Source organism: Argentina silus, assembly GCF_951799395.1.
Source record: "Argentina silus genome assembly, chromosome: 15".
NCBI lineage: Eukaryota > Metazoa > Chordata > Actinopteri > Argentiniformes > Argentinidae > Argentina > Argentina silus.
Genome location: NC_139669.1, coordinates 8,316,117 through 8,327,763, shown reverse-complemented (window position 1 = coordinate 8,327,763; position 11,647 = coordinate 8,316,117). Strand labels below are relative to the sequence as shown.

At 47.6% G+C, this 11,647-nt stretch overlaps 2 protein-coding genes across 3 annotated transcripts; one reads left to right on the top strand and one right to left on the bottom strand.

The window, feature by feature from the left end:
- Positions 1–248: 248 nt before the first annotated feature.
- On the top strand, positions 249–5,133 carry sqstm1 (sequestosome 1). Its single transcript, XM_083686612.1, has 8 exons — positions 249–682; positions 2,837–2,932; positions 3,189–3,499; positions 3,582–3,774; positions 3,877–3,963; positions 4,071–4,288; positions 4,410–4,626; positions 4,835–5,133. The coding sequence occupies exons 1-8, from the start codon at positions 514–516 to the stop codon at positions 4,987–4,989; spliced, it is 1,446 nt and encodes a 481-aa protein (XP_083542738.1). The 5' UTR covers positions 249–513; the 3' UTR covers positions 4,990–5,133.
- Positions 5,134–5,142: 9 nt separating this feature from the next.
- Positions 5,143–10,350, bottom strand: mrnip (MRN complex interacting protein). Of its 2 annotated transcripts, none has more exons than XM_083686613.1 (7): positions 10,227–10,350; positions 10,086–10,145; positions 9,610–9,716; positions 8,505–8,571; positions 7,624–7,751; positions 7,266–7,377; positions 5,143–6,973 (listed from the first exon to the last, which is right to left on the bottom strand). In XM_083686613.1, the coding sequence occupies exons 1-7, from the start codon at positions 10,284–10,286 to the stop codon at positions 6,155–6,157; spliced, it is 1,353 nt and encodes a 450-aa protein (XP_083542739.1). In that variant the 5' UTR covers positions 10,287–10,350; the 3' UTR covers positions 5,143–6,154. The 2 variants fall into 2 exon arrangements, with proteins under 2 accessions (XP_083542739.1, XP_083542740.1); XM_083686614.1 differs by having other exon boundaries at positions 10,086–10,136; positions 10,227–10,345.
- Positions 10,351–11,647: the final 1,297 nt, after the last annotated feature.

Below are 11,647 nucleotides of genomic sequence, written 5' to 3'. Positions count from 1 at the left end.
AGCTATTTGTTGGTGTCAATGTGTAGTTAAACGACTGGACCATTTAAGTCGTTTATTATGGCCAAGGTCAGGGGTGGCATGTGACTCTGATCTCACCCAACATGCGGGGGATTGCCGCAGGAAAAGTGCCGTGTCATTCTTGGTTCGTCCGCTGGCCGGTCCCTGGCGCCCCGCCCCGCCTGCCCCGCCCGCCCGGTCTCTGTTTACGTTACCGCCGCTCCTCGATCTCGCTCACGGTAACAGAAGCAGCAACGCTTTGTCGCTCGGGACGACGCGACAACGGACTTCCCCCTAAAGTCTCTCCAAACCTCCGCGACGTCGTGATTGGCTAGACTGCCGCATAAATATGACACACACAGAACAACGTTAAAAGGTACGGACGCAGAGCTGTAAGCCTACAGAGACACGAAGACGCACCGACCAGCTCACTCACTCACACAGCTGACCGGGCCTCTCACATTTTTAACTGCGCAACAAACCGAGAAGCGGTTCAAGTCGTGACCAGACGGGACCATGTCTATGACCGTGAAAGCCTATCTCCTTACCAAGGACGACGCTCCGAAAGAAATCCGTCGCTTCGCGGTGGATCAGGACGTCTCAACGAGTTTTGAGTATCTGAACAGAAAGGTGGCGGATGTTTTCTCAAACCTGAGAAATGTCACCTTCCAAATGTTCTACAAAGGTAAAGACTGACGTAACAGCACTATTGTATTTCGATACTATTTTTGCTTTTTCTTTGATCAAATGACAGTTTTTTTAATTGGGTTGTTTTTCCAAGTATCATCTGTGTGTTATTGCGCACCGCGCTGCGGAAATGTGTTATGTGGCAGAGAAGTGGTGCGCAGTGAAGTTAATGAAATAGGCCAGAGAAGGCGACATTTGTTTACCGCTGGCCAGAAGCGCGACAAAAGTTTGTCAAAGCAAATGTCCTAATTGTTCATCTGAAAAGTGAGCTGGACGAATGGAAATGACTAGTAACAATGATATTGCTTGCTTGCTTTCTTATGAAATAGGCCTATGATTTTACTAGTATGCCTACGTCGGCTGGACGTGACACCAAAGACGGACTAGGAAAGTGTGTCTACTGTAAACACACTACTCTTAAACAGGACAGGCCCATGATTGGGCCCAAATTCGGCTTTAGTTTGATTATTAATTTGATTGTTGATTACTTTATTTCCTTGTCATGTGTAGTATGTTATTCTGAACAATGATCTGAGCATATCCACACACAACTTCAAGGTGTTACCTATCGAATGGCATCCTGCTTTTGCATCTGATCATCATATTTGTAATGTTTATAAGCAGTTTAGTTTGGGTCTGGTTATTAGGCGGAAATTAATCAAATGGGGCCTTCAGCTGAAGAGGTTAATATGGTTTTATAAGGGTCCGATTTTGTCTTAAATCATGTCAGGACAGCCAATGATGACACCAACTGAAAATCCCAGGCCTCTTTATTTGTTGTTCACGAGGCCTGTGTCATGTTGGTTCTGCGTAATGCTGTTGACCATCCCATTGTCTTTCTGCATAGAGTTGATGATGATGATTGCGTTGTTAGCAGACTTCCTGAGGCCTCGTTTTAGGAGGTTCTACCTGTTCTACTATGGTACCTTACCCAGAACTCCTCCCTGCATACCTGTGTTTGCAGGCTAACAGGTGCTTATCAGAACCGGTAGGACAGCTTATCATTAGAACCATGGAGTCGACACACAATGGAGATGGAGAACTGAACACATGCAGTGTTGACCCCTTATGTTTTATAACTCAAATCAGACTTTATTCCTAGAGCACCTTTCACACAGAGGAACACCATGCACTTTACAGGAAGAATAAAAACAATAAGAACATGTGAGGACTGTAGAGACTCATGCATGGTCAGTAAAAGCTCAAATAATAATAATAATAAATCATAATTACAAATTATTATTATTAATAATGATTATAATATAATGTATGCCATTTAGCTAACGCTTTTATCCAAAGCGACTTACATTGCAGTGAGTGCATACATTTTTCAGTATATATGGTCCCAGCGGGAATCAAACCCAAAACCTAAGCATTGTTAGCACCATGCTCTACCAACTGAGCCATAGAGGACCACCATAATAACAAAATACAGTTTAAAAAAAGAGAAGCTAAAATAACTGGATGACTAAAAGGCGTAGAAGCAATCAGAACAGACAGTGTTTGCTTGGAGTTGATGGTGTAACTGGATGTGCAGATGGCTGATGGGTCTGTCTGATACTGGACCTGTTGGAACTAACAGCTGTTCATGTTCATGTTCAGAGGGAGAACATGAACACATCTAAAACAACATCCTGTGTCCCAGGGGCTGGACGGAAGTGACCACAACACATTCAGGAGCAGCAACCAGTGTACAGATCGCTTAACTGTTAATAATATTAACCCCGAAAAAAACAACCAATCAAACTCCAGAGCTTTTCTCTTCATAAGCACCGGCCTGTTTCATAAAGAATCGCAACAATATTTCCAACGCTAAACTTTCCCCTCCCCTGTTTGGCATTATAAGCTTACAATGCCGCTTTACAACGCCACTTTTCTACCTGAGATGTAGCTGTAGCATTAGTCATTAATCAGTAAGGCTTCAACAAAGGTATGGTAAAACAACAAAGGCCAGGTAAGATAAGCTGTGTGCTGAAGTCTTTACTATCCAGCTGTGAGCTCATTATCGACCTCGCCCTGTCAACAAGTCTACAGCCACCTGACTGGTAGTGTGCAGGGGCGCGGGAGATGGGGAGGGAGGGAGTCAACAATGGTTGGGTGACGTGTGGAGGTCAGTGTGTGTGACGGCGGCGTCTCTGTTTACGTTCCCCAGACGAGGACGGAGACATGATCGCCTTCTCCACGGACGACGAGCTCATCATGGGCCTCACCTGCCTGAAGGACGACACCTTCCGCCTCTTCATCAAAGGTAGGATGGGCCGCACACACACACACACACACACACACACACACACACGCAGACAATAGCACACAGAGACACGCGCGTGCATACACAGACAGACACGCATGCGCAGACAGACACAGACACAGACAATAACACACACACACACACACACAATGGGGTGTATCTGTTTCCTTTGTGGTCAGATTTGGATTAAAACACAGAACACACCAGTCACACACTCTGACCCCTCACTCTGACCTTTGACCCCTCTCCTCCACAGAGAAGAAGGAGCACCGGCGTGACTTCCCCCTGCACGCCTTCCCTGGGGGGGTCCCCCCCTTCCCCTTCCCCCCCGGCCCCCACGGCCCCCCCCACATGGGCCCCCCTGGCCCCCCCCACATGGGCCCCCCTGGCCCCCCCATGGTGCACCCCAACGTGACATGTGACGGGTGCGAGGGTCGGGTGGCGGGGACCCGTTTCAAGTGCACGGTGTGTCCCGACTACGACCTGTGCTCCCCCTGCCAGGCCAAGGGCCTCCACAAGGAGCATGTCCTGCTGCCCATCTGGCACCCGCTCAACAACGCCTTTGAGGTGAGGAAGTAACAGATTGTTCACTACTGTTGTCGTTGTTGTGGTGTGTGATGGTTCTGACGTTGTCCCCCTGGGTCCACAGTGGTTCCCTCGTGGGAAGTGGATGAGACAGATGAGACACTGCATGTGGGCCCAGAACCAGAACCAGAACCAGGCCCAGAACCAGAACCAGGCCCAGGACCAGTCCCAGGACCAGGCCCAGTCCAGCTCCTCTGAGGCCCAGGCCAGAGCCCAGCCTGACCAGGCAGCCCCTGAGGACAACCAGACCCCCTCTGGTAAGACATCCCCTGAAACAGTAGTTGTTTCTTGAGAGAAAGGGATGATGAAAGTGGATAGTAAACTAATCCTCTGTTCCCTCCCTCCCTCCGGTTTCCCAGGGGCCTCAGCGGCGGCCCAGGCCCAGGCCAACGTAGAGTACCTGAAGAACATCGGAGAGGGCGTGGCCGCCATGCTCAGCCCCCTGGGTAGGTGGCTACGCTACTCTTCTACTCGGCTCTTCTCTCCTCCTCTCTTGACCTTCCATTAGAATACTGTGACGATGCTGACCTCTCTTGACCTCTGTTCTGTGCAGGCATCGATGTGGACATTGACGTGGAGCATGAGGGGAGAAGGACCAAGGTGACCCCCACCCCGACCCCGCCCACCTCTGGAGGCCCCCCCAGCGCCCGCAGCGACAGCGGGTCAGGAGGGTCCGAGGCAGCGGGGGGGCCCGAGACAGCGGGGGGTAAAGAGGGAGACGTGGAGTTGGATGGTCTGAGCAGTGTGGGGAGTGCCAGTGGTGGAGCCAAGGTATGACACTCACTCACTGTTCACTCACTCATAGATTTCACAGAGAAATGATGATGATAAAACACATTGCACACCCCTTCCTTCAAAAGGCTTTATTGACACCTCTCCCTCCCTCCCTCAGGGTCCTAAGGAAGCAGGGGGCAGTGACGAGGAGTGGACCCACCTGAGCTCCAAAGAGGTGGACCCCTCCACGGGGGAGCTGCAGTCCCTGAGCGTGGGGGAGGAGGGGGGGTCTCTGGTCGCCCCTGGGTCCCTCACGGCTGCCGCAGCCCCGCCCCTGGCCCCCCAGGGCCCCACAGGCATGCGGGAGGCAGCCCTCTACCCCCACCTGCCCCAAGGTACACAGGAGTAGGAACACACTGGTTCTCTATTACTGGTGTAACCCAGTTACTAGTTAGTAACAGTTTCATGTCCCCTAATCTAGGGAATCATTTGTATTGTAGCTAGTGTGATAGATGTGACTTTGTCTGACCCTCCTCTCCCTCTCTCTCTCTCTCTCTCTCTCTGTGTGTGTGTGTCTCCCCCCCTCTCTCCCTCCCTCTCCAGATGCAGACCCTCGCCTGGTGGAGTCCCTGTCCCAGATGCTGTCGATGGGCTTCTCAGATGAGGGGGGCTGGCTCACACGCCTCCTCCACACCAAGGAGTTTGACATCGGGGCGGCCCTCGACACCATCCACTACTCCAAGCCCCCCCAGAAGTAGAGGCCTCCCAGGGGATGGGACCCCCCCAGCCACAGAGAGACCCTGCTCCTATGGCCCCCCCTGCATAGCCACCTTCTATCTATCCCCTGTCTTCACACCTCTCTGGCAATCTGATGACTCAACCAATAATAGGCTATTATATCTATGTAACCATGAGAATCACATGATCATACTTGGATAGCAACTTTGCTCTAATATCTCTGGTTGTACTGACATTGCTAAATGTACTGTGATGGATTCAGTAGTTTAAGTATTTGTCTTAACCACGATTAATACGTTTCTGTAACCTTATAAAACCCTTCAATCAGATGTTGTGTTCCTCAAAACGAGACACACATGGGTTGGGTTCATATAAATTTGGAATAAAAAGAGCATTCAAGAGAAGAGCAAAACTTTATTAACAAAATATGACATTTACAATCATAAAATGATTGGATATTGATTTAACAGACTATGTATGACAAGTTATACGTTAATTATGTAAGAGATATTACAGTTGTCATGTAGTTTTATTATTGCCAGGTATACTCAATGGTGTTGTGTTCATTGGTGGTTCCCACAGGATCAGTTGAAGGGTGTGGATCCTGACTGTTTAACTTTGATAACATCTCTGTCCAACAATAAAATCCTTCTGCAAACAAAAAAACACAGTTGTCTAGAGTTGTCATATTTCCTCATTTATTTCAATGTGAGATTTATGTTGCATATTTTTTATTGTGAGTCATGTTTGGAAAACTATTCAAAAGTGGATTCCTTTGCTTGAAAATATATTTAAGAGGACACAATCAGATAATGAAGATTGTAGATCATATGTAGCTGTAGAGAGGAAGACTGGTAGAACTAGAAGGGATCGATAGTCTAGAGTGGCTTCCTCTTCCTGTCACATGTCCTTTATGTATACATCTGCACAGGTGAAAGCAACTTCCTGGTTGGCATGAGTCTGATCATGTCTTCTGACTTCAACCTAAACAAATGTGTCCCAATCATCTCTTCTCTCCTCGCTTCCTTCTCAAAAGGGATTGGAGGAGAGCATCCAAGGTTCCTCCCCTTTGATATTCTTCTCCAATGAGCTTTGAGAAGGAAGAGAGTAGAGGGGATACATGAATCGAAGAGAGCCTATCGGGACGCAGAGTACTGACAGGAACATTATGATGTCACAGGGCTTTTAGAACATGTCATCAAAGTCCTCTTCAGTGTAGAAGAGGGACCCCAGAGAGGGGGCGGGGCATGGCCGCTTGGTGGGCGGGGGCTGGTGACAGACTGGCGAATTGCTTTCCAAGTGTGGCAACAAATGGGCGGGACCTTCTCCTCTATTGGTCGCCTCCCCAAACCCACAGTGACTGAGGGTCGACTTCAGCCTATCGAAGGTCTTCCCACCCCCCAGACCAGCCAATGAGGAAGCACTAGCACAGCCTGATTGTCCAACAGAGGCTCTTACATCCTGGTCCCTGGGTCCTCTCCTAGACCCTGGGGCCGAGGAGGAGAAGGAGGCCATGGTTTCATGATGGTACTGGTACTCCCCCTTCTCTTCATCCTCCTCCTCCTCCTCTTCCTCCCTACTCCTTCCACTGACACCCCAGCTGCTCTCCTCCTCCTCCTCTTCCTCCTCCTCAGGAGAAGGAGTAGTCAGGAACTGGGCCCATTTGGAGGTCTGTGTGACTGTGCAGCTGGAGGTTCTAGAAGGCTGTGTGATTGTGGTTCTAGAAGGCTGTGTGATTGAGGCTGTGTTCAGAACTGAGGCTGTAGTTAGAGAGGGTTTGCTGGTAGAGGAGGTTGTTGCTGCAGCAGGGGGTCTGGTGGAATCTGAGGCTGGGGCTGCAGGGGGTGGGTTGTAGCCTGGGGCTCTGGCAGAAGGGGGTCTGCAGTAGGCTGTAGCAGTAGCTTGGGGTCTCCAGGAGGCTGGGGCTGGTCTGGAAGGATCAGAGGCTGGGGGAGACCTCTCCGTGGGTGAGAACGAACGGCCGAGTCGGCTGTGAGGTGGGGGCTGTGGAGAACAGTAGGAGGAGAGGAAAAAGCGTTTCATGTTTAAGGAGTTACTGTGTGTCTCACCACACCACTGAGAGCTGGTGGTGTGCATGCTGATCATCATCTGCCATGTCCCTCCCTCCCTCCCCTACTGCCTCCCGCCCTCAAAGAAATCTGACAAGACTGGATTGGAGAAAGCAAAGGCGTGGAGATCTGGCTTTGACCAGTCCAATCATGCTAGCTCAGTGATTACCTTCAAAGAAGGGAGGAAGGGAGAAAGGAAGGAAGGGAGGAAGGAAGTAACCTCTTACCCTAGCAGGCCTCCCGCCAGTCACCCAGCCATCAGTAGCAGTCACGCTGTTCTCTCCCTCTCCTCCCCTCTGACAACCACTCCCTCCATCACCACTCCCTCTCTTCCTCTTTCTGGAAGGCAACACAGATGCATAAACATCACAGACATCTCTAGATGTCAGCTGCACATAGAAGGACTGGAATTATGGAGTTTTAATTAGAGCCCGACTGATACTGGATTTTTGGGTCTGATACTGATGCCGATTTATGGGAGGCAAAATTCACTGATAGCCGATGTATACCTGCCAATATATATTTATACAGATATTTCTGAAAAAGGCCAATATCGGCCTAGAATGGTGTGAGTCATGGGCATACCTGACATTCCTGTTCCCATGGAGATGGCTTCTGTCCATGTAAATATTCTCCTCTTCCTCCTCATCCTCCTCACCTGGCCTGGGCCCTCCCAGGTACTTAGTCCAGCAACTCACCTGAGACCCGCCCACCTGAGGGAAGGCACAGGAAAACTACATCTCACTACAGTCATATTTTAATAGTTCTTCCTTCCTCCAGCACTGTGACCAACGATGCCACCTGTTCTTATGGAAGGTTTTACTGACGATGACTGTTGTATATTTGATTCACTTATATAGAAGCGTCTGATAAACAACTTAAATGTAAAATGTAAATGTGCTATATAAATAAAGTTGGATTGATTGATGAAGATCTTGGTTTAGGCTGCTGTCACCCAAAACAAAGTATGGTAGAAAATCAAATCTAAAGTAAACGGAGGAAGTTTGGCCCAGACCAGGGAAATCTCTGACATATGCTGTCTGTGTCGACGGTATATTCAACTGAGTGTTATGGAACAGTGTTTACATGCTTGTGGCGTGGTGTGACGGGGGTGGCAGGGGAGGCTGGTGGAGGTAGAAATCAGACCACAGGCTCATCGTAATGCATGAGGAACACTGTGTTTGACACCATTCCTCATTCCATTCCATACAATCACCCTGTCCTCCGATTTCTACCTGTGGTCCACTGTGGCTCAGTTGGTAGAGCATGGCGCTAACAACGCTTAGGTTGTGGGTTTGATTCCCACTGGGATCATATATACTGAAATGTATGCACTCACTGCAATATAAGTCGCTTTGGATAAAAGCGTCAGCTAAGTTGCAGATGTTATTATTATTATTATTATTATTATATTACCTCCACCAGCCTCCCCTGAGGGCTGAATGTCAATGCTGGGTGGGACTCACATTCTGGGACTCCCACCGTGGGGCTGCGCCTCCCTGCTCCTCTGCAGCCTCACCCTGCACCTCCTCCCTTTAAGGAAGGATGGAACAAAATGTCTGTCACTGGAGCGTATGAATCTAAGCAAAACCTCTCATGCAATTCCTCGGTCTGTTCCAACCTGATTGGGTTTAAATCACTCAGTGCAGGGGGTGAATAAAGTCGCCCAAATTGTGCCACGGGTGACTTTATTCAACAAAAATCCATAAATGATGATGCTTCATTTTGTAGCCAATCAAAGTGTTGTTGCTAGGTAGATACCACATAAAACACTTGGAACTCTAGGTGGTGAGTGTTCAGGAATTCTTTGGCAGTTGGTGAGTTAACAGAGGACTGTAGATTTGTCCTGTAGACCAGGGCAGCAGATTCACAAAGCGTCTCATAGCAGGATTGCTGATCTTCGATCAGTTTTGCCTTTTGAATCAGATTAGACACGCAGATGGGGACCTGATCCTAAATCAGCACTCCAAGTCTGAGACGCTTTGTGTATCTGGGCCCAGTTCGTTAACATATTAAACGGTAAGGTCCATGAGTCTGTGGTTATGAATACACAGGTGAACACACTGGAATGTACCTTACATTTGACACACAACCTGTGAGAAGGTCAGCCTTCTCTTTGTGAACATCGGCCCAGGTCAATAAAACATCAAGTGGTAAGGTCATGTGTCTCTTGTTATAAATAGACATGTGAAGTTGAACACAGGTACATCTGAAACACACCCTGTGAGATGGAGTCTTCCCACTGATTATATAAAGCTGAAACATACAGAGAAACAAGACTGGTCATGTTCAATTAGAAGAGGAGGAGGAGGACATGCCATGTGTCTGACTTCTCTCTCTGCCTATTCAAATGATGTCATTTGTGTTATGTAAAGTGGAATGGAATGCTCGCCCTATTTGCTTCTAAGGAGGGTGGAGGAATGGTGAGAGAAAAGACAGAAGGGGTTTTCGAGAGAGGGGGAGGGGACGGAGCAAGAGAAAGTGAGGGTGTGTGTGTGTATGAATGAGAGAACAAGGGTTTTGTGTGTGTGTGTGTGTGTGTGTGTGTGTGTGTGTGTGTGTGTGTGTTACCATCGTGACAAGGCTTTCTGGGTCTGTTCCTCTACCACTTCTCCTCGTCTGGCATTGAGTTTCTGAACGTGACGTCTGCAGTCCGCCCCTGTCCCGCGCCCAAACTCCTGCCGGTGGTTACACAACACATGATGTCATTCACCGGGACGGCTGGGTTGATGACTTGTTGAGTGAAATACCTCAATCAAGCAATATTTATACAGCGCTTTTCATATAAAATTGCAATACAAGGTGCTTAACAGTAAAATTTAAAATACATAAGTACCGAACATACAAGCATACATACATGGAGAATATAATAGAAATAATAATGGATTAAGAGGGTAAATAAAAATAAAACAAAAATATTAGTGCAAATGGATTCTCGATCCTGTGTTCTATTGTAGCTAGTGTCCCCCAAAAGAATCACATGTTGAACCAAATGTGTGTTATACATTACATATACGTTTGACAATATGTGGTTCGAGCTGGATTACCTTGATAAGAGACTGTTTTTCACCACACATCTTGCAGTTCCATTTTTTGCTCTTTTTAACCTGCAATGAAGCAAACTCGATCATCAGGTAGGAGGTTAGCTACTGCTAAGAGTTATAATAATGCTGCTAAACCTCGCTTACCTGCTGCACTTGAAAGGTTTGACAAGAATAGCATCGAAGGACATGAAATTCCTGCACCATAATGTTTGTTTTAATGAGGTATTTGTCACGACGACAGGGACATTCTCAGCCCTGTCCGGTTCAGCTTTCCCGGGGATGTTTGAAGAATGTCGGTGACGGAGGCCGAGGCGGCGGCAGTGCGCTGGGCGGAGTTAGCGCCCTCTGTGGCCTCGGCGAGGAACAGCACTCAGAAACACTGAGACAGGCTATTCTCCTAAAATCCTCCGGTTTGTAGATATAGGTCTGGTCACGGAATATTACATGTGAAAGGACTACTGACTGTTTAATGCTTATCTTTGGGGGATGCTGGGAGGAGACCTGATCTGAAAACAGCCCTTAACTCCATACACTACAACATACCCCTTACTGTACACCAGGGGAGGCTGGTGGAGGTAGAAATCAGAGGACGGGCTCATTGTAATGCATTCCATTCCATGCATTACAACAAGCCCATCCTCTGATTTCTACCTCCACCAGCCTCCCCTGACACACACAGATGTGAAAATAGTCTCACAGTTTCCTTTAGTGTTTGCACATCTAAAGGAACTGGACAGGTGTAAGCAACATGGCTGAAACTCCCCCCAAGCACATCAGAAGGCTAGAGGAGCCATCACCATATTGCTTACACCCATCTAAGACGTGCAAGTCTGTAAACACGTAACAGTAGAAGCTAAGGGATGGTCACTAACCAGGCCATGTGAAAACTGATGATGACAGTGGACAAAGGTATCCTGAGGAAGTGCCTGTGCAAAATACCTCTGTGTTTATGACCAACGTGCTCTAAAAGGCATAAACACTCACGGGTGAGAAATTATGTGAAAGGACTACTGACTGTTTAATGCTTATCTTTACCAGTGAGCCAGGCAGTCAAAACGGCACTACGAAATAAACCCACAGAGCAGATCGATTCATTCAGTATTTGTATTTATTACACAATATAGTACAGTACTGATCCATGACAATTTAAAAAGCAAGTTTGTGAATAAATAAACGTGTTACATGAAATGAATACAGTGAGGAGGACAGTATAGCGATCTCTAGTGGATAACAGACTTGAAACGGCCACATATCCTAGAACCATCCATTCCAAAACCGTTTTTTTCACATTTAGAAAGTAGTCTGCAAAGTAAACAAGTACAATTAGTAGAATTTTTTATTAGCATTAGTCATCGTTAGATATCAGAAATGTACGCGGGTGCAAAGCGAAGAATATACAAAGGTTGAGACAGACTTCCACTGCCAACGTTAGCTAGCTAAATACTCTAAATACAATTTGGTGAACTGGGACTTTAGTGCTTAAGCAAAATAAAACTGTGATAAATTCAACTTGGGTAGAAAAGTATCATTTTACAAAGTGCTGATATACTTGGTATGTTTTTTCT

Coding starts and splice junctions, on each gene's coding strand:
- sqstm1 (XM_083686612.1), top strand. CDS start 514: ATGTCTATGACCGTGAAAGCCTATCTCCTTACCAAGGACGACGCTCCG. Junction 2,933..3,188: donor CTTCCGCCTCTTCATCAAAG/GTAGGATGGGCC, acceptor TCTCCTCCACAG/AGAAGAAGGAGCACCGGCGT. Junction 4,627..4,834: donor CTACCCCCACCTGCCCCAAG/GTACACAGGAGT, acceptor CTCCCTCTCCAG/ATGCAGACCCTCGCCTGGTG.
- mrnip (XM_083686613.1), bottom strand. CDS start 10,286: ATGGTGCAGGAATTTCATGTCCTTCGATGCTATTCTTGTCAAACCTTT. Junction 10,146..10,226: donor AAACCTTTCAAGTGCAGCAG/GTAAGCGAGGTT, acceptor GCTTCATTGCAG/GTTAAAAAGAGCAAAAAATG. Junction 8,572..9,609: donor CAGAAAGCCTTGTCACGATG/GTAACACACACA, acceptor CCTTCCTTAAAG/GGAGGAGGTGCAGGGTGAGG.